General features: G+C 44.4%; 3 protein-coding genes and 1 non-coding gene across 18 annotated transcripts; 2 read left to right on the forward strand and 2 right to left on the reverse strand.

Moving 5' to 3' along the window:
- Positions 1-311: 311 nt before the first annotated feature.
- On the reverse strand, positions 312-9,773 carry PNLDC1 (PARN like ribonuclease domain containing exonuclease 1). Of its 12 annotated transcripts, none has more exons than XM_015858071.3 (19): positions 9,573-9,773; positions 9,091-9,148; positions 8,896-8,969; positions 8,538-8,571; positions 8,274-8,397; positions 7,994-8,082; positions 7,416-7,516; positions 6,810-6,889; positions 5,960-6,097; positions 5,286-5,355; positions 4,931-5,016; positions 4,695-4,750; positions 3,310-3,377; positions 2,816-2,869; positions 2,559-2,601; positions 1,927-2,026; positions 1,272-1,447; positions 1,010-1,108; positions 312-484 (listed from the first exon to the last, which is right to left on the reverse strand). In XM_015858071.3, exons 1-19 carry the CDS (start codon positions 9,646-9,648, stop codon positions 412-414), a joined length of 1,599 nt encoding a protein of 532 aa, XP_015713557.2. In that variant the 5' UTR covers positions 9,649-9,773; the 3' UTR covers positions 312-411. The 12 variants fall into 12 exon arrangements, 8 of the variants coding, with proteins under 8 accessions (XP_015713557.2, XP_015713558.2, XP_085397543.1 ...); XM_015858072.3 differs by having other exon boundaries at positions 3,310-3,374; positions 9,573-9,766; XM_085541422.1 differs by having other exon boundaries at positions 328-484; positions 2,732-2,869; positions 9,573-9,767.
- A 176-nt stretch (positions 9,774-9,949) lies between these two features.
- MRPL18 (mitochondrial ribosomal protein L18) lies at positions 9,950-12,037 on the reverse strand. 2 transcript variants are annotated; one of them, XM_015858074.2, is made up of 4 exons: positions 11,881-12,037; positions 11,130-11,313; positions 10,576-10,810; positions 9,950-10,156 (listed from the first exon to the last, which is right to left on the reverse strand). In XM_015858074.2, the coding sequence occupies exons 1-4, from the start codon at positions 11,942-11,944 to the stop codon at positions 10,085-10,087; spliced, it is 555 nt and encodes a 184-aa protein (XP_015713560.1). In that variant the 5' UTR covers positions 11,945-12,037; the 3' UTR covers positions 9,950-10,084. The 2 variants fall into 2 exon arrangements, with proteins under 2 accessions (XP_015713560.1, XP_085397561.1); XM_085541435.1 differs by having other exon boundaries at positions 10,576-10,852.
- A 1,209-nt stretch (positions 12,038-13,246) lies between these two features.
- On the forward strand, positions 13,247-20,061 carry TCP1 (t-complex 1). 3 transcript variants are annotated; one of them, XM_085541423.1, is made up of 12 exons: positions 13,247-13,391; positions 14,460-14,545; positions 14,907-15,035; positions 15,521-15,658; positions 15,906-16,016; positions 16,368-16,549; positions 17,153-17,279; positions 17,613-17,788; positions 18,141-18,264; positions 19,035-19,227; positions 19,396-19,559; positions 19,767-20,061. In XM_085541423.1, the coding sequence occupies exons 4-12, from the start codon at positions 15,549-15,551 to the stop codon at positions 19,978-19,980; spliced, it is 1,401 nt and encodes a 466-aa protein (XP_085397549.1). In that variant the 5' UTR covers positions 13,247-13,391; positions 14,460-14,545; positions 14,907-15,035; positions 15,521-15,548; the 3' UTR covers positions 19,981-20,061. The 3 variants fall into 3 exon arrangements, with proteins under 3 accessions (XP_085397549.1, XP_015713526.2, XP_085397550.1); XM_015858040.3 differs by having other exon boundaries at positions 15,521-15,618; XM_085541424.1 differs by lacking the exon at positions 15,906-16,016 and having other exon boundaries at positions 15,521-15,618; positions 16,345-16,549.
- Positions 13,992-14,128, forward strand: LOC116653289 (small nucleolar RNA SNORA29). The gene has a single exon (XR_004306858.2). It is a non-coding gene; the product is annotated as a small nucleolar RNA SNORA29 (small nucleolar RNA).

The raw sequence follows: 20,061 nt of genomic DNA on the forward strand, positions 1-20,061 counted from the left end.
GAGTGGTTTCTGCATCAACTCTGCCTGTTTCCAATTGGTAAACAGTGACATTTCCCCTGCTTTACAACTGCTGTTAAAAATAGTCTCGTTCATTTCATAACTTCCAGAACTGCAGCACAAATGTGTTCTATGCAGCAGAGCAAGCACTGAGAACAATCTGGCTTATGAATAGCTGCAAAGAACCAACAGAAGATCAAAGTAAATCAGTCATAAAAGAACAATCTGCACCTCTGTGCTTTGAACAGATTACAAAGGAACACAAACTGGACCCAATACATCCTGCTTTTCCAGGAAGGCAATTAAAAACACTATTCTTTTTGCTCGTACTTTATTGAATGAAATGAAAATGAAACAACAGAACAAACAAACATTCAAAAAACTTGTTCCTCATGGCTCATCTGACAGAGTCCTTTATGGCGAACAGGAAGGAGCTCTTCCGAGCACAAAGGCCAACAGAGACCAAAGTGCCACAATACCAGAGACTCTAAAGGGCAAGAATGACAAAATGCTGTTAATTTTGCTCTTGTTCAAAACTGATTCTTTTCCAGACTGTGTTAGGCCATAAATGCACCACTAACAAGCGCTGCTGTCACTGCCTCTCCAGAGAGCTGTACTCTGAATATGGAATTCTTTCCTACTGCTGAGTTTTCAGCTCTTCTGTAGAAACCAAAAACACAGCCATCCCACACCTGGAGACTCTGCCTCTTCCCCCCAGGCTCAGAGCTGGCACTGCAGCTAATCAAGGTCATCCTCTCTCTATTACCATGGCACATGGTTTTGTGCTATCCATGGGGAAACCTTCCCTAGTTAATAAAGATTGAGATTAATGTCCAGCTGCCCAGGAGTGAAAGCTCCCAAGCAGCAACTCACAGTCAGCACAGGAGCCTGCTTCTGAATTCCCTGTTCTCCGGGACATGGTCAGAGAGCAGCAGACTGCTCCTATAGCAGGGCCCAAGCACTGAAAGAAACGCCTTTCCCCCCTCCTCCCCATTCATGTGATGTAACTCACTTTAACAAGCAGTTCACATGCGGAGAGTGCCTCCAGTGGTTATAGACAGAGATCTGCAGCTTGGGGTGATCTTTGTAATCATGCAGAACACGAATGACACTGCAAGGAGGGCAGATGACATTAAACACGACTCACAGGATGTTTATGGAATCTCACAGATCAGGGCAGGAATCTTTCTGTCTAAATAGAGTGATACGGTAGAGAGTGGAAGAGAACTTGGATGAGAGGATTAAGGTACAGAAAGGATTTCCTGGTTACTTACTGCTTAAATCTATTGGAGAGCAAAATGAATTGGTTCTCTGAAAGCCGTCTGATATCAAAGCGACAAAGAGGCTGTAACTCCTGATAGATTTGCCTTTCATTCAGCCGTGGCCAACCTCGAACACAGACAACCAAGGGAGAGGGGTATCGGCAGGAAGCATCCTCCCCAGAAAAATTCTGGAAAATGTGCAATACTGAAACATATCCACATCCAGAAATACTGCAGAAACACTGCTAACAGTCAGAAGACATGCAAAATGCAATGCAAAAATAAGACAGTCCTCTGTACAATACAGCTGACAGTGTGAGATTACGTTTCTTTTGCCCTAGGATTTTTTCTAAATGTGAGTCATAAAAGCAAACTCACAATGATCGTGTAGGAAACAAAGAGAAACAACAAGGTCTCTGCCAGAGCACAGCAAGTCAGCACAGCATAAAGGGACAGATGCCATCTTACAGGGTAACAATATCAACAAATAAGGCAGAAATTGAACTCAGTAACGTTTTGAAAGGTCATCTGTGCCACCTGCACGGAGACAACTTCTGCAAAGGTGGGCCCAGGCAAGGGTGGATTGTGATCCTCTAAGGAATGCATCAGCTGGGCTACGGACCCACACATCCCACCACCTGGTTACAGACCTGCAATTCATACGCACAATGCTTGAGACGCAGCCTCGGATGAAATTCACCTTGTTCAAATACTCCGCTAATATGGTGAGATACTGAGAGAAAGAAGAATTGGCCTTCGCTGCATCACTACATCAGAAAACAAAATGGAACAATGTTTTGTTTCTCCAGCAATGCACTCTCGGATGCACAGAGCCCTAAATTAGGGAGAAAATGTGTATTTCCAACCTTAGCGTCATCTAAAGAAGCCAAAAAGCTGCAAGCAGAAGGAAGGGATTTGAACAGCAGCTTAACTGAAGTCACTGAATCACACAGATTTCAAAAGTGGAAACTAATGGAAAATGATTTGACCCTTAACCAAGTGAACTGACCCCAAGAGAGCTCGTCCAAGGATAAAGGATTCACTGCGCCATTTCCCAACCTCTGAGCAATTTCATGGCCCCCAATTTCATTTTCTTAAATGTCAGCTTTGACATAAAGCTACTACTTTCAGATTTATAGAATAACAATCTAATTAGAACAGTGACATTTTCGATAACGCTCTCTTTTATCCAAAAGGAAGGCCTGACTACAAAACGTCAGCTAGAGCCAACTCACGACTTGTATTCCATAAGACCCAGCCACGTCACAATATCTTAATAAACCTTTCAGCTCCACTCACTCTGTCGATCCGCACAGCAGCAGATGAGCTGACTTCAGAAGAACTAAAAGGAACAATGAGGTGGCATTAGAATAGAACTGGAGGAACACAACTAATGGAAATTTCTTTAGGAAGTACAAAACTCGCTGAAGTTCTAAGATATTGAGAACAACATATAAACAAGTGCTACTTACCATTAAATAAACAACAGAGCCACAGAGCAGGAAAGGAACTGTCACATTCAAACAAAAATTTCAAGTGCTGAAGAAGCATTTTACCTGAACCACAGAGAAATGCATCATACGCAGCCTCATGAGGAGCCTTCTTCTCAGCTGTATGTGTCCAACAGAATCAAAAGGAAACAAACACCTGTAGCACTCTGTGGAAACTGCTTGGCCACAGAATCTTCATGTTTGCAAGATCCATTCTGCTGTTTATTCCCCCATTGCTCAGCTGTTCCCTCCCTCCCCTTAAAGCCTGTACATCCTATGGCACATCTATGATTCTATCAAGCATTTTAAAATGACCCCAACAAAAAGGCAGCACTTATACCAACATCTGAAGAGCTTAGTGAGACGCACATAAAGAACAAAACTAACTTTCGCAAAGACCTAAACCAAATTGTGTTTAATGCTACTGATGGCATGGGAACTGTGAACCAGCAGCACGATGTATATTCAGCAGTCCTACTCATATCCACTGATGCTGTGCCTGTGGACATCCACAGAGTAAAACAAAACCCCCGACTTGGAAGGTGTGCTTAAAACCGTACCGTATTGTGCAGAGTCACTTGCAAGAGCAATCACTGGACACGCTGGATCCGTGGGATTTAGGTCACTGCTGGAGACAAGTGGAGATGTAAGATTTTTGTCCTTAATCAGTATGTTAGAGACAAAGTTATGTGCCTGTTCTCTAGTAACCTGTGGCTTCATTTTAGAAAAAGCTATCAAACATTTTAGAAGGAATTTATAAACTATCCCACGAGAAGGGTGAGATACTTTGCTGACTTAAAACTAACCCCTTAATACTACTTCAGTCTCTTCTTCCATTCAATCCTCCAAAGAAGAATATTTGTTCTAACTGCACACAAAAACATGAATTACACTGATAATCAATGGGCCAGATTAAATTGATACCCACCGAACGGATGAAATAAAACAACAAAAGACACAAAACCTCTGTGAAACTGCCGTCTGAAACAACAGCTAAAAACAACACCACCACAGAATAAAAACATTTTTATAAGCTCTAATTCTGTATCTGATTTTTGGGAGTGGGGGGTGAAGGTTACGAGGAGAAACTTTGCTTTTCCTACCAAGTATTGACAGTGAACACAAGCAATTTATCCACAGAACAAGCATAAAAAAGGTTAAGTGTTCTAACACACCATGGCTAAACTAATGAAATACAGGATCTACTGATGCTCCAATAGATTACTGTACTTAGTGTTACTGCTTTCAGCTAAGTCCTAAGAGAAGTCTTCTCCTGAGAACAGGTATTTGAAATCAGTGTTTTCACTGAGAACTTCAACTCACTCATTTCATCACATGCCACCAGCAACATCCAGCTGCACAGCTGTGTATAAGGTTATTGGCAAGCAAACCTCGAGACCAATTAAATAAAGGTGGAAAGCTATTACAAAGTTATTAAGTCCTGCTTGGTATTTTGGAATAAAGGAATCTCTACAACCACATAACTAGAAGCACAGAGTATCTCCAGTTAGGAGGAGCCCACAAGGATTATGAAGTCCAACCCCTGGCTCCACATAGAATTCAATCCCTCTGAGAACTGTGTCCAACTGCTCCTTGAACTCCAGCACTTGGGGCTGTGCCCACTGCCCTGGGCAGCCTGTTCCATGCTCACTACCCTGATACACTGCAGTTACACAGCAGAATATATATATATATATATAAAATATATCTTATGGACTCCAGTCCCATAGTGCTATATGAAAATTGACTTTAAAAAAATATATGTACATATTCCACAATTATTTTGTAACAAATAGGAGCAAATCTTTCATTCTTAAACTTAAGAAACAAGCTTGAAAGCTTTTGGGAGGAGGAAAACTACGAGCATACAAAATATTTTTCCCACAAAAACAAAGGGACTACAGAATTATTGCCTTATTATACAGCCTTACAGCCCACCACTGACCTGCACAAAACCTCATATGCCTCCAGCAGATTAGATGCCCGAGGAAAATGGTAGTTCTGTAAAACAAATCTAGGTTAGAAAACCACGTGAGTTCATTCACTGATCCTGCTGCCTCATTGAATGGGATCTGAAATCAGATTGTTTCAAGGCAACTCTGTGACCGCTGCACGTTCAGGAAAGATATCATCTTTACTGGATGAAAGAGATCTAAGCCTACATAGATCTTTCCGCCTTACCTTCCAGATAGATTTTGTTACAGTCTTGGTATCTATGAGGACAGGAAACAGGTGGTGAATATTCTTTTTAAATTCCTCATAGCTTTCTGAAAGCAAAGCACACAGATAGAGACATCACAAAAATGAGCAGAAGCCAATGGTTATTTCAAACAATGAAGAAAAGAAAGTGTACTCAGAGAAAAGATGCCCTGTTCAGGCAGGGCACAGAACAGACGGATGACCAGCACTGCTGCTTGCTAAGCTTTGTGGGTGGCTGGTGTAGTGAAGGGCCACAGTCTCTCACCCTCCCATTCCTGCTGCAAGGGCAGCTGCTGAGGGCACAGATCCTGGGGACAGCAGATATGCACAGCATTACCTGGCAGGGGGTTGTAGAACTTGTCATGGAGATGACAGAGGTCCATCAGCATGTTGTGTCCCACCAGGGGCTATTGGAAGAACAAACGTAACAACAGCCTGTTGAAACACAGTTTTGCAGAAGGACTCAGGCACAGCCAAACTCAGGCCTGCTCAACAGCTGTAACCTTTTCCTCCCAAAAGTAATTCAGGTTGCATGACTTATATCAAGACTAGAACTTTCAGGAAATCAGACTTGCAGGCTCTATGAAGAGAGATAGTAGTATCTCCCAGTTATCAGCTTTACAGTCCTATCCAGAAGAGAAGGACATTGCCTTCTTATCAGCCATAAAGCTCTCCAAAGCTGAAATTCATTCAATACTCTGGATAAAGAACACCTGCAATCCCTACAATGGTCTGTGTGGTCCAAAAAACAGGTCTGCCACCTGTTAGAAACCTTAACTTGTCCAAAAGGCAAAAATGTGCTCAGCTTTCTTTGTGCTGTAACAAGGATTGAACACTGCAGACTCTTGTGTTTAACTCAAGTAGACAACTGACAACTAAACGGGACGATTCACTGAATGAGCTCAGTCATTTAATACAAGCGACTTTATCTTTTATCACACCTTTACATCCAGAGCAGCAAGCTAAATGATTAAAAAATAAATAAATGAGAGTAACAATGGGTCATTTTACCTTTTTAGCTTCAACAATTATCTGGAAAAGGTTGGTAAAGCCCCGGGCAGATGTGAGAATGAGCTCTTTCTGGCAGCAGTCATAAGAAGAGCTTTCCAGAAGCTGACGATGCTGCGGACTCACTTTTTTCACCATTACCTGCAAAAAAAAGTTAGCAGATATCAGCCTCCCACGCTACTTGTGTGTATTGAATTGCTGAGGACTCAAGATCCACTTCTAGGCTATGAAAAATGGAGGGGGAAAAAAAGAGAAAATGCACATCCCTGGGACCTCAGAACAGCCAGGCTCACTACTCTTCTGTATTGAGGTCAGTTCTCCAGTAATACGAGACCTCTTCTAATCGTGCCTTATTAATGCTTTTCTTTTTAAGAGAATGGTTCCTACCATAGATGTTTTGGACCACAAAGAAACATAATTCAGGGTAACTTTGTGCCAATATTATCAGTTCGTGGCACAGAATAAAAGAGCATTGTACAAACTGAACCCTCAAAGGCAGTGTGCTTCAGGTGAGCAGCCTGGGTAAGTCTGTCACTCTACTGACAATGGCTATCAAGCCAAAACAGAACGAAAGCAAAGCAAAAAAGAACAACAGCAACAAAGCCCTCTATAATCCATTTGTAAGCAACTGACTGTTACTATTGTGTCATGTTCTAAAATGTCTGCAGCTATTGGTTTAATTCAGAAAATACTGCATCAAAGGGAAAATACCAACGTAAAGATGAAAAAGGCACATCCCACTAAAGCAAGACATATAAAAGTAAAAAATCTTCAAAGCAACTATACAGCAAATGTCAGTCCTACCTATCTAAGTAGAAACTCCCTTTTCAAAAGGTCCGAGGTTAAAGCTCACCTCACTGTCTCCGAGTGGCTGTGTCCAAACGTTTGGGAGAGCTTGTCGCAGTACCAGCTGAACATCGAGCATCTGAGAATCTAAGGCAAGAAAGAAGTAGTAAAAACTTGAGAGGTGCAAATAATTCTATCCAGGAAAACACTTTTTTCTAGACAGAAGGACTAACCAGGATTAACATGGGCTGCAAGTGGGCTTTTATCCCCACTAGCATTAGATGCCCTGCAGTTTCATGGGCCTTTCCTGTTGCTGCACAAGGGTGGTAATACACTTTGGATGAAGACCCATCTACTTCTCAATCACCCTGTACTAAAAACAAGCCCACTGCAGACAAATCCAAAGCTTTCCTGTTTCAGAGCAACTGTGAATTCTCCAGCTGCTACTCTGAGGCACACAATGGAACCCAGTGACTGCAAAGCAAGCTGTTCTGGTCCAAGCACCCAGATGTCCATCTCTGCCACGGGACAACCCAATACCACAACAGTACAGAAAAACAGAGCTCAGAAACAAATTCCTGACAAGAATAGAGGCACGACAAAGGGAGGAAAAACCAAGATGTTCAGAAGTGAAGAAGCCACAAAGAGCCCATAAAAAAGCACCAATTCATACCGCTCAGATCCTGCAGAATCACTGTATCCCCTTCCTTGGCTGCTGCTATCCAACAGGTCACTTCATCAATAGCTTTCTTCACCACATTCATATTCAGAGCACTAGAGCAGGATCAGGGATGAAGAAGAAATGGGGGAAATTGTCTTGTCTGTCTCCATAGATGGAAACCTCACACCCTGCTGTGGGTATGCAGAATTTCCCAACTATTCAGCCAAATAACCAGATTGTATCCTATTATCTTTTCCACCTAAGTATCAGGAAGCACTTCTTTACTAAGTGAAGAAGCACTGGAATAGGTTGCCCAGAGAGGCTGTGTAAGGTCTTTGAAGACCTCTCTGGAGATCTTCAAAAGCTGCCTGGACATGGACCTGAGCAAGCAGCTCTTGGTGTCCCTGCCCGAGCAGGGGTTGGAGCACATTACTTCCAGAGGTCCCTGCCAGCCTCAGCCATTCTGTGATCTCAGTCCTCAGGACAAACCAGCACAGCATTCGGATCGAGAGATTTTACAAAACATGATCTGAGAAAAGACAGCTGTCAGCAGCATCACTACGGGAGCCACCTCTCTGAAAAATACTCACCTGCAGACTTTCCAGCTACCTTCTGAGAGACGCTGGCTAAGGATCTTCTCCTGTAACTCATTCATGTACGGGATTCCATCTTTCAGGAACTGAGGGAGAAAAACACCAGGTTGATAAATCTCCCCTGGGCTTTACTTGCACCAGGTAAGAGAACAGCATGGCCAGGTTCAGACCTGGCATCTATTATGGACATGAGGTTGTGCTTCATTTTAAAAGCAGCCTCTTTGAAAATACCAACTGACTTTTTCTGTTCTAGATTCCTAGCACAGAGACTACCTACCTTATTATAGTCAAAGCCATAGTGAGACAGGAATTGGATGCTAGATGCGGAGAGGGTGAGTTCAACATCCGTAACTCCCAAAGTTGAAGGAAAGAGAAAGAAATTGTATGAATGCACCACATACCTACAACAAAAAGGAAAACTCCACTAGAAGGCAATGACAAGAAACTGCATAACCCTTCCCAAGAGACTTGTGTATAACCACACTGCCTTCGTTTTAAAAGGTAACTCCAAGGCTACATGGAAAAGATGCATTTTACTTACTTATTTGATTCTTCTTCTGAGAATATTGCCAGGCCTGACAGAGAGAGAAACTTCAATTGAAATGGTGATGTTGGGCTGCTGACATCTACAAATGCTGTGACAATTAACAATGTGATGACCCTGAAGGAGTGCACCTTTCTCACTCACTTTAGACCAGTGAGAAGCATACGGCCCACAAGACTTCAAGTTATTTACAATATCAGAAAGCTGATTCTATTAAACTTCAGAGAAGGTCACGCAACCAACCAAAGCAAACCAACAGCCCTGTGCACAAAACACAAACTGCCTGCATGGCTCAACAGAAGGCTGGAGATGAGGGGGAACAGGGAAGGCTGCTTCCCTCCAGCATGGCACTCACCCAGCTGCGTGATGGTGAAGCGCTGCACGCTCTGCCTGACCTTCTGGTACCGCTCAGCTGGGGAGTCAAACAAGCTGATGGATAATAAATGGGGTGGGGAAGGAGATGGAAATAAGAAGAGTTGCAGTGCACAGCTTCACTTCCACAACACCTGAGCAGCAGCCCTTCCCTGCATGTGAAGTCCAACAGCCTTACCTGGGCTGGTTATTTTGTTGGAAAGCTGAATGTAAGCCAGTAAACTCCATATCCAGGCCTGTTACGAGAAAAGGAATTCCAAAACCACGAATAAAAACACTGGATAAAAGAAGCACAAATTTCACCAGCATCTGAGCAAAAACCTCCCCTGAAACCCAACAAGAGCAAGCTCCAATTGGACACACTGCCTCAAAAGCACGGCTGCATGAGGGCAGCTGCCACATGGGGCGTCAGCAGCAGAGCCTCAGAGCACGGAGCTGCTACAAGCCAGGAGTGAGACAGTTCACAATATAATGAGAGCAAGCATCCTCAGCCCTCCTGTCTGCCACGGCCTCTTCGTGGAGAAAAAGCTGCCGGGCCGCCTCTCAAAGCATTACACACAGCAAGAGGGTAGTGCTTAGGAGGCGAAGGTCCGAAGGCGGCGGGGCCGGCAGCGGCCACACAACAGCACCCACCGCCACAGCCCAGAGCGCGGCGCTCACCCAGAAAGGCGGCGCTGCCGACGCGGTCCCGCAGGCCGGGCAGGCAGCGAGCGAAGTCCGCAGCCCCCACGTCCATGGCGGCCGCAGGGCTGCACGCTGCGCCCAGGTGACGAACCGCCGCTCCACGCTCCGCCCCGCAATCGAGGCTGCCGGGCCGGAGCAGGCGCACGAAGCTGGAGCAGCGCAGCTGTGATCCTGCAATGGCATGAAAGCAGACTGCGAGGCACGGCTAGGGGAAATTTCAGCTTTTCTGTTTCCTTTTTAACGAGGTACTGCACAAAACTTCGCTACCAAAGTGCTAAAGCTGAACCGTGACTGTTCCATTCCACTTTTAGAAGAACAGCGTTGGTACGATAATCAGGAATACGACACTTGTGTATATTTACAAAGATTTTATTATTAGATGCCACGTTGCACCGTGTTCCAGCTCCTTCCGTTTCCAATCCCTCGCTGTGCCTGGAGCCACACCTAAGGTGTGCTGTTCCTTCGAAGCTGTCCCGATGGTCTCCATGTTATTGGTAGATTCTCGATGGCTCCCGCAGAACAACACCGCCCTCCGTCATCGCTTTTTCAAATTCCTGGATCTTGTTGGAAAGACAAGAGATGCAAATAGAGAGAAAGCAGTCAGCACCCAAACAGCACCGTGGGCATAGAGCGTGTAGCTTGTCAAGGTTACCCTTTGGACAGGACTAGGGGTAATGGGATGAAACTACAGCATAGGAAGTTCCACATGAATATGCAGAAGAACTTCTTTACAGTGAGGGTGATGGAGCACTGGAACAGGCTGCCCAGGGAGCTGGGGAGTCTCCTTCTCTGGAGATATTCAAGACCCGCCTGGACGCCTTCCTGTGTGACATGGTGTAGGGAGCCTGCTTTGGCAGGGGGGTGGACTTGATGATCTCTAGAGGTCCCTTCCAACCCCTACAATTCTGTGATTCTGTGATACATCAGTGCTTAGAAATGGGAAAAAAGGCAAATGAAGTACAAGGAGACAAATACTTGCCGAGTCACACCGACGTTCCCAAGGAATAACAGCTTTAAAGTTCACAAAGTTGATCCCTGCTTCCAAACAGCGCTGTGCCATAACACGGCCAAGGTTCCTGCAAGCTGTTACGCCCTTAGGACTGTACAGGTGCCTCTTTATAGCCCACTCTCGAGTAGAGGCAGATAACACAACGTTGCCATTGCTGCGTTCCACAAAGGCTTCTACATAATGCTGTGTCCGCTCCAGCCGTAACCTGGGTGAGGGAGAAATGCAACACACTGTATGATGAGCAGACCTAAAGAGAGAATGCACTGATATACGGTAAGTAACTGAAGTTATTTGCCTTATGAGCTAGCATTGAGTGCACTGGAACTATTAATATAATGATTTCTTAATACTGCTTTTATTAACTTGGCAGGCTTTTAATCTTACTTTATTTGGACATAAAATAGGGCTCCTTTTACCAGTTAAAGAGACTATAGTTCTAAGAAAATGGCAATTACACATAGAATATATATTTAATTCTTATTTATTTTGGAGTCTTCAGCTCCTCTAATGTTCTTCTGACTCACCTATGCCAGAATTCCCGCTTTGGCCACGTTGTCTTCCAGCCACGTTCCTTTCTAGCAAGCGCCAACTGCTCCAGGTTCCGAGGGTTCCTGTTAGTGAACTCTGGGGACACAACTTCATTCTCACTCGTGTCTATTTCACTCTCAGATTTGAGGCCAGCTGTAGTTGTTGATGCACAACGGAAACCTTAAAGGAGGGGGAGAAAAAGAAGGGAATAAACAAACAAACAGAATCACAGAATTATCAAGCTTGGAAAAGACCTAGAAGATCATCTAGTCCAACCATTACCAATACTTCCCAGCTAAATCACAACACAACATCCAGACGTTTCTTGAACACTCCCATGTTTGGTGACTCCACCACCTCCCTGGGCAGTGCATTCCAATGCCTGACTACTCTTTCTGAAAAGTAATACTTCCTAATGTCCAGCCTGAATCTCCCCTGATGCAGCTTAAAACCATTCCCTCTAGTTCTATCACTGATTACACGAGAGAAGAGGCCAACCCCCAGCTCACTACAACCTCCCTTCAGGAAGTTATAGAGAGCAATAAGGCAATAAGGTCTCCCCTGAGCCTCCTCTTCTCCAGGCTGAACAATCCCATCTCCCTCAGCCGCTCCTCATAAGGCCTGTGCTCCAGACCCCTCACCAGCTTTGTTGCCCTCCTCTGAACGCGAAACCAAAACAAGTTCGGGAAGTGACGCCTCCTACCGGTTCTCCGGCTGCTTTGTGGAGCGGCAGAGCAGTCAACTTACCCGCTCCACGCGGCTGGAGCCGGGCAGCCGCCAGCAGCGTGCAGCCGCGACCGCACAGCGCCATGGACAGCCCGCACCGCCGCCACCTCAGCCACAGTCACCTCAGGAGCTCAGAGCGCCGCGGGCACCGCCATTTTGGGGGGGCGGCAGCTTCCTGCAGGAGCCGGGGAGCGCTTCCGGGAGCAGCTCCGCCCATAGGGGGTCTATTGCAGCAGGCGTTTTACGTGTTGGCAGCGTGTAGAGTAGGGTAATGGGTTTCAATACTGGCCTCTCGTGGCCTCTGACTATGGTTAGAAAAGAAAGCAGGGATTGAAACAATACAAATCTTGGTTTTGCGGCTAGGTGAACACTGAATTCCTTTAAAAAGCAAAGTAACACATAAGACCGTAGGCAAAAGCATAGAAATGCCACACCACATGATTAGCGTTAGATTTGGAGCCTTTTTCCATCCACAGCCCCGGGCAGAGCAGCATGGCACAGCTGCACGCAGCCATTCCAGCTTCAGCACAGTCCGACACAGCAGATTACAGAATGACCCGGGTTGGAAGGGACCTCAAGGATCATGTAGTTCCAACCCCCCTGCCTGGCAGGGCCACCAAACATACACATTTACTAGATCAGGTTGCCCAGGGCCCCGTGCAACCTGGCCTTGAACACCTCCAAGGACGGGGCATCCACAACCTCCCTGGGCAGCCTGTTCCAGGGCCTCACCACTCTCCTAGTGAAGAACTTCCCCCTAACATCCAACCTAAATCTTCCCTCTTTCAACTTAAAACCATTTCCCCGTGTCCTGCTATTGTCAGCCCTTTCGAAGAGTTTACTCCCCTCCTGGGAGTAAGTTCCCTTCAGGTACTGAAAGGCTGCAATGAGGTCACCCTGCAACCTTCTCTTCTCTAGGCTGAACAAACCCAACTCCCTCAGTGTCTGTATGTCCTCATAGGGGAGGTGCTCCAGCCCCCTGATCATCTTCGTGGCCCTCCTCTGGACCCTTTCCAAAATCTCCATGTCTTTTTTGTACTGAGGGCTCCACACCTGGACACAGTACTCCAGATGGGGCTTCACAAGAGCAGCGTAGAGGGACAATCCCCTCCCTATCCCTGCTGACCACCCCTCTCTTAATGGATCCCAGGACCCCCAATACACACGGGCGGTAGTCGTTGCGCATGCGCAATGCAGCCTCGCACCGCCCCAGCTTCTAGAACCTCCTAGAAGCGCTGCCGCCTCTCCTTCGCTCCACTGGCTTTGTTCAACGGCAGCGACCAATCACGGCTCGAGGCTGCGCTGCACCGCGCCCCCGGATTGGGCGGCCGGCCATGGCCCCGCCCCTTCGGCGCACGGCCGTGTGGGGCGGAGCTCCCGGCATCCCATAGCGGCCCATAGTTGGCCATTGTGCGGCTGGGCGCTCTGTCTGCTTCTGCCGCCGCGGCCTGGTGGGAACATGGCGGCTATGGACGGACCCCTGGCCGTGTTCGGGGAGCGGACCAGCGGAGACACCATCCGCACGCAGAACGGTAACGGCCGCGGGGAGCGTGACGAGCGGGGAGAGGTAGTAACATGGCGGCGGCCATGTGCTTCCCCGCCATGGGCCTGCCGCGCCGACAGGGCGGGCGGCCACGGGGGGTGGGGGGAGTACCCCCTGCAAGTAGGGCCTGTATGATGCAGGGATGGAGGGAGGTGGCACCACCGGGTTAAGCTCACAAACATCACCGTCCTTGGAGGTGTTCAAGACCAGGTTGGACGGGGCCCTGGGCAGCCTGATCTAGTAAATGTGTATGTTTGGTGGCCCTGCCAGGCAGGGGGGTTGGAACTACATGATCCTTGAGGTCCCTTCCAACCCGAGTCATTCTGTGATTCTGTGATCACGCGGTGCTCGGGGTTTTGCCGTACAGGCTCCACATCCCGGTACTGTCTGTATTTCTGACAGTGTGGAAAATAAAAGCAGATGAGGAGTTGCCTTCTGTTGATCGTGAGGCTTGTACTGTTCTAATGTACGTTGAAGATCCAGATTGCCTTAATCAGGCTGATATGCTCGATAATGGCAGCTTCTTTCCAAGAGCTGCTCTAAGTAGTTAGGCTGTTTGAAACTCGAAGTGAGGGCTTGCACTGCAGCTCTTCCCATTATACTACCGCTTTTTCAATCTCCAGAGGAAGTGGCTATGCTTGTGGGATAGAGCAAAAACTTGCCACGGTCTGAAGGAAAAGGTTGATTGTATCTTTTTCCTATATGAAGTTGGCAGAACATCACATGAACAAACTTCTATCTTAGGTGTTCCATTATCATTTAAGTGCCTGACTGGCCCTTCACTTTTGACTTTCATAACTTCAAGTATTTTATGTTAGTTACAGACCTAACTGAGGCAAATAGATGTGTTATTACTTGTTATATATCTTACGTTATACAGTTGTACCATGGGTCTGTTTCTACATTGGTACATGCTGCATGTATTTAGTACTGCTTAATACCTGCAAACCAAACCAGATTGAAACATGATCCTAAGTTAGTTTATCTAAAGTTTCTGAAGCACAGATTTCTCGTTGTTTTTGTTTTCTAAAATCTTTTTTTCTTCTGATTTATGCAGTTACTGCTGCATCTGCTATTGCCAACATTGTGAAAAGTTCCCTGGGGCCAGTTGGGTTGGATAAGATGTTGGTGGATGATATTGGGGTAAGTGAGCTAAGGGGAAATGCTAGGAAGCTTTTAATTCTTGTAGCAGTGCTTCCACCTAGAGTAATTCCTTGGTCTCACGATCATGTACCTGTTTGGTCTTTGTGTTGTGTGGAGAGGGAGTGGGAGGAGGGGAATGTCAGTAAAATAGTATGTTCAGGTAGTTCATGCTGTATGGCTTCCATCATTTCTGCCCTGGTAACAATGGGTCACTGGGTTACAAAGAAGCAATAAACCTTTGGTATAAATAGCCATCTCATAAAACGTTACAAAGAAAAATTAATGATGTGAATGTTGTGAAACATGACAGGAAAAACAACAGACATATATTCTGTACTAACACTTGATTTCTAAAAACTAGGATGTGACCATTACTAATGATGGTGCAACCATTCTGAAACTGCTGGAAGTTGAACATCCTGCTGCGAAAGTCCTGTGTGAGCTGGCAGACCTACAAGACAAAGAAGTTGGTGATGGAACAACCTCAGTGGTATGCAGAGAGTTTCATAGGCAGATGCAACAAATGTCAGTGTTTCGTGATCTCAGGCTTTCTTTAAAGTGGGCTGTAGAAGAAAGCAAGCAGTTGTGGGTTTGTTTCATAGATGGTTGTTTCCTCATGCACTTGGTATGCTGGAATGGAATTTGCTCACTGTTTTATTCACTGCTTTTTTCTTTGTCAAAGTCGAGGATAGTTTCTGAATTGATATTGATATCTTGCTTTCTAAACGCTGAGAAAGTAAAATGCCTGAGGGTAATGGGTAAGAATGTTGAGTATAATAAAATGTTTCAGGGAATTGAAAACACCAGTGCTGTTTAAAATTGGGTGACTTTCTCTAAGCTCAGAAAACACGGTTTTTAGATGTTTTTGCTGAGCAGACATTGAACTATTGGGGATTATGCTTCTTTGCTGTACTATAGCAAGTAGTTGTTTTGGTTGTATGGAATACGTATGTTTGGTGTTTGTGTTTCAAACAGGTGATCATTGCTGCAGAACTTCTAAAAAATGCCGACGAGCTTGTCAAACAGAAAATCCATCCTACCTCCATCATTGGTGGATACCGACTTGCTTGCAAGTAAGAAACTGATAGAATTGAAGTATATTGCATTTTCCAGGTACAATAACTGCGTGCTTCTTGTTTATTTCTGGTTTTATAATTGCGTTAGTGAAGATTTCTTTGTGCAAAATGGATGTGCTCATTTCATTGTGGTTTAAATTCTGTATTTGTGTGCTGTCCCATAACAATGTCCTTTTAGCGTCTGAGAAGAACAATTGATTTAATTTCTGTGTAACCGAGGGGATGAGTTTTTTGTCTATTGTAGGGGTGGCATTTTTAATTGATGTTGTATCTTTATTCTACAGGGAAGCAGTTCGCTACATCAATGAAAACCTTGTTATTAACACAGATGAGTTGGGCAGGGAATGCCTAATTAATGCTGCTAAAACATCCATGTCCTCAAAAATTATAGGAATGTATCCTTTAACTTGGTTCAGTTGTTTAAGTGTTTGGAGAGCTTGATCTGTTAGGCGGCTTTCCTTCACAGCAGCAGTAAAATGATAAAGTATTCTCCCTTTCGTACCAAAGGCACAGAAATCATTTCACTGGTATTGCTATGGGAAGGCACGTTCAGAGCTTTCCAAAGTACCTGGATAAGGACACCATAATAAGGACACTTTGAGTTCTAAAAAAAATAAATATATATACTTAAAATATAAGTAAGTGTAACTAAATGTAAGAAAGTTAGCTTTTTTTTTTTCCCTTTCTCTGTTTTATAAGCATAACAGTAGTTTTCATCTTCAGTTTTAACCTTAACAGCATTTTAGTGATGGTGATTTCTTTGCGAATATGGTGGTGGACGCTGCAATGGCAGTTAAATATACAGACCAGAAGGGGCAGGCTCGGTATCCAATCAACTCAGTTAATGTTTTGAAGGCACACGGCCGCAGCCAAAAAGAGAGCATTCTTGTGAATGGTTACGCTCTGAACTGTGTAGTGGGCTCACAGGGTAAGAACTCACTGTTTCATAGAGCTTTTGTGTGAATTTGGTGCTCTTTTTGCATGGATCTTCCTACTTGACTGCATTGGTTGTGGAACTTCAGGTCAATTCCAGAGTGATATGAGAAAAAGCAAGAAATCTTACCACTTCATAATAGTTTCTAGAGTTTGGGAGCTAGTAGGATACTCAAAATATTTGTAGCTGTTTGTTTTGCTGGGTGTTGACATGGTAACCCTGCAGTTTTTGAGAATACAAGTACTTCCTTTTTTGGGAGCCAGTGTCAGTTTTTATAGAGGTGCTACGTTTAATAAGTTGTCTTGTGATTAAGTAACTTTAAAGTATGTGAAACTGATGGGTTACTTACTGTGGATGTTTGTGTTTTCAGAATAGAAATCCATTTAAAGGAAGCTGAGGTTATACTAGAGACTTGAAAAATGTATTTCTGTCACTGAAGTCTCCGTTAGTAGTTCTGTATGCTCAGAACTGGAGATATAAAAAACAAATTGAATAGGTACCTGAAATGTCAAAGCAGCGCTATTTTGTAATGTGAACTTGAGAGTGTTAACACAGTTTGACAGCAGCCTTTTTCCTCCTTCCCTTCTCTGTCCCCAGGTATGACAAAGAGAATAGTTAATGCAAAAATTGCGTGCCTTGACTTCAGCCTACAGAAAGCCAAAATGAAGCTTGGTGTTCAGGTTGTTATCACAGACCCTGAGAAGCTGGACCAGATAAGGCAAAGGTGTGTGTAAGGTTGAATAGCAGCCAGTGGGATTGCAGTGGATTATTTGATCTCTTCAGTTCTGGTGGCTTGATGTAATTTTGACTGAATACAAGCGACAGAAGTGTTTAAAAAGTTGATGTCTCCCAACAAATTACACGTATTAATTGGGAGGAAAAAAGTTTATTTCTGGAGGCAGGACTTAGTACTGAGTCCAGTCAAAGAAATCCACGTACGCTTGTGTAGTGGCTCCTTCTTGCAGAGCTCTGCATAAAGATCTCAATACATTGGTTAATGGAACTTAATTGCAAGCTCCTGAATCTGTGTTTGTAATTTTTTACATTGCCCTTGCAGGGAATCAGATATCACAAAAGAAAGGATCCAGAAGATTTTGGCCACCGGTGCCAACGTTATTCTAACCACTGGAGGTATTGATGACATGTGTCTGAAATACTTCGTTGATGCTGGTGCCATGGCAGTACGAAGAGTGGTAAAGAAGGATCTCAAGCGTATCGCTAAGGCATCGGGAGGTATGTGGGTGTGAAAATACTTTTCAAGTACAATCTGCTGTAACTCATCTTGGGAGTACGGCTTCTTAGCCGTGCAGGCTGTGCAAAGAGAGGATGAGGACATGTGAGCTACTATTGTGGTGGTACTTAGTGCTGTAAAAATGGAGCCAAACCAGCAGCTCTGACAAAATGCAGTAAGTCATTGCTGTGTGAAAATGAACTTTTGCTACCTGAGGTGCTGTTGATTTCGTTAATTTTGCTCATTCTGCTTCTATTTATCTTTCTGATGTTCTTTCCGTGTGCTGTTTCTGGAAGCTGGTAAAGGATGTATTGGAACTGAATGCTAATTTCACATCTTGTTTGTTTGTTAAAGCAACCATATGTTCAACCCTTGCAAACCTTGAAGGTGAAGAGAGCTTTGAGGCACTAATGCTGGGACAGGCAGAAGAGGTGATTCAAGAGAGAATCTGTGATGATGAACTGATCTTAATCAAGAAGTAAGGACCACCTTTAGAGTACGCATTTTTGTGCACAGTTTTCTCTTGGATATGAGATAAAGATCTCATTTATTTGTTTCCATTCTGTCTCGGTGCCATGAGTAGTTATAAGCATGGGAAAGAGTAAGCTTAGAGTCCACTGTATAGGAGAGGTGAAAGTAACAGTATTTCATGTTGTCTGCTGGAGCTGGACAGCTGTTAACAACAATCAGATTGCTGGATAGATAGGCTGTACTTAACATTTGGTTTGTCATAGTTTCTTTAACAAGAGCACAGTTGCATTACTGACCGCTTCTGATCTCAGTATTCAACTCACCGTAGTCTCTTTCTGTAGCTGTTTCTGAGGGAATCAAATGTTCTGGCTGTGGCACTGAAGCAGTTGTATGACTGCATGTACTGCTCATGATCTCACTTAATGGCTGTGCAAAGAGTGCTCTGCTTTCTCCTGTACTCTCCCTCCTATTCCACAATTGTCCTGACACCAGAAATGCTGCATTGATTGAAGTGTCTGTTTTTTGTGTATCTTCCTCTAAAGGACTGCATCTCAATATAGGTTCTTACCTATTAGAACATAAACTAATGTGTATTGACTGAGTATGTCACAGTAGACTTATTATGCAGTGAAGCATAACAGTAGTAAGGTAGAACTTCTAAAAGCTGAAAAAGCTCTGGCTCCACTGAGCTTGTTTTTATAAGAAAAATGTTTAGCAAGAGGAGTTTTGATTTGTATCTCTTTCAACAAAGCTGTCTTTCATTTCTTTATTCCACAGCACGAAGGCTCGTACTTCAGCATCCATCATTTTACGAGGAGCTAATGACTTCATGTGTGATGAAATGGAACGGTCTATACATGATGCTCTCTGTGTCGTTAAGAGAGTACTGGAATCTAAGTCTGTTGTTCCAGGTGGTGGTGCTGTAGAGGCAGCGCTTTCAATATATCTTGAGAATTATGCAACAAGTATGGTAAGTCATTTTAGAGGATCATAAGAAAACATGAATTACTTTTTCTGATGGTTAGACTAAACATGAAAGATGTTCTGCATGGTTTGACCTGTTGTCTTAGTTGTGGCTGTGCTTTGTTTTTTAACTCCCTCAACAACGGCTTGTTTTGAAACTTTGTTCTCTTTGTAGGGATCACGTGAACAACTTGCAATAGCAGAATTTGCAAGATCCCTCTTAATAATTCCAAATACGCTGGCAGTAAATGCTGCTCAGGATGCTACAGATCTCGTTGCAAAGTTGAGAGCATTCCATAACGAGGCTCAAGTGAATCCTGATCGTAAAAATCTGAAATGGCAAGTATCCCCAGGGCGGTGGGTGAGTCGCATGGAAAACTGTTCTGGCAGCTTAGGGAGCAAAATGGTGTAGGTTAGAATTGAAGATCAGAAGAATTCAGTTCCATATCTGTGTTACCAGGACCTAGTACTAATGAAACAGTAGACTCCAGATTGATTTCTACGTTTTCTACCTTTCCATCTGATGATAAGAGTTCTTCTTTCCAGGATCGGTCTTGACTTGGTCAATGGAAAGCCTCGTGATAACAAGCAAGCTGGTGTCTTTGAACCAACCATGGTCAAAACTAAGAGCTTGAAGTTTGCAACAGAAGCCGCAATTACTATTCTTCGAATTGATGATCTTATCAAACTGCACCCTGAACCTAAAGAGGACAGAGGGTGCTATGAAGATGCGGTTCACTCTGGAGCACTTGAAGAATAATTAGGCTTTATTTATGTTTATCTAACTTACACTTCCCACTCTTGTAACTGAAATGTTAATAAAACAAGTGGTTGAACGCTG

This window comes from Coturnix japonica, chromosome 3 (genome assembly GCF_054131305.1).
Source record: "Coturnix japonica strain WE chromosome 3, WE-NBRP24, whole genome shotgun sequence".
Classification (NCBI taxonomy): Eukaryota; Metazoa; Chordata; class Aves; order Galliformes; family Phasianidae; genus Coturnix; species Coturnix japonica.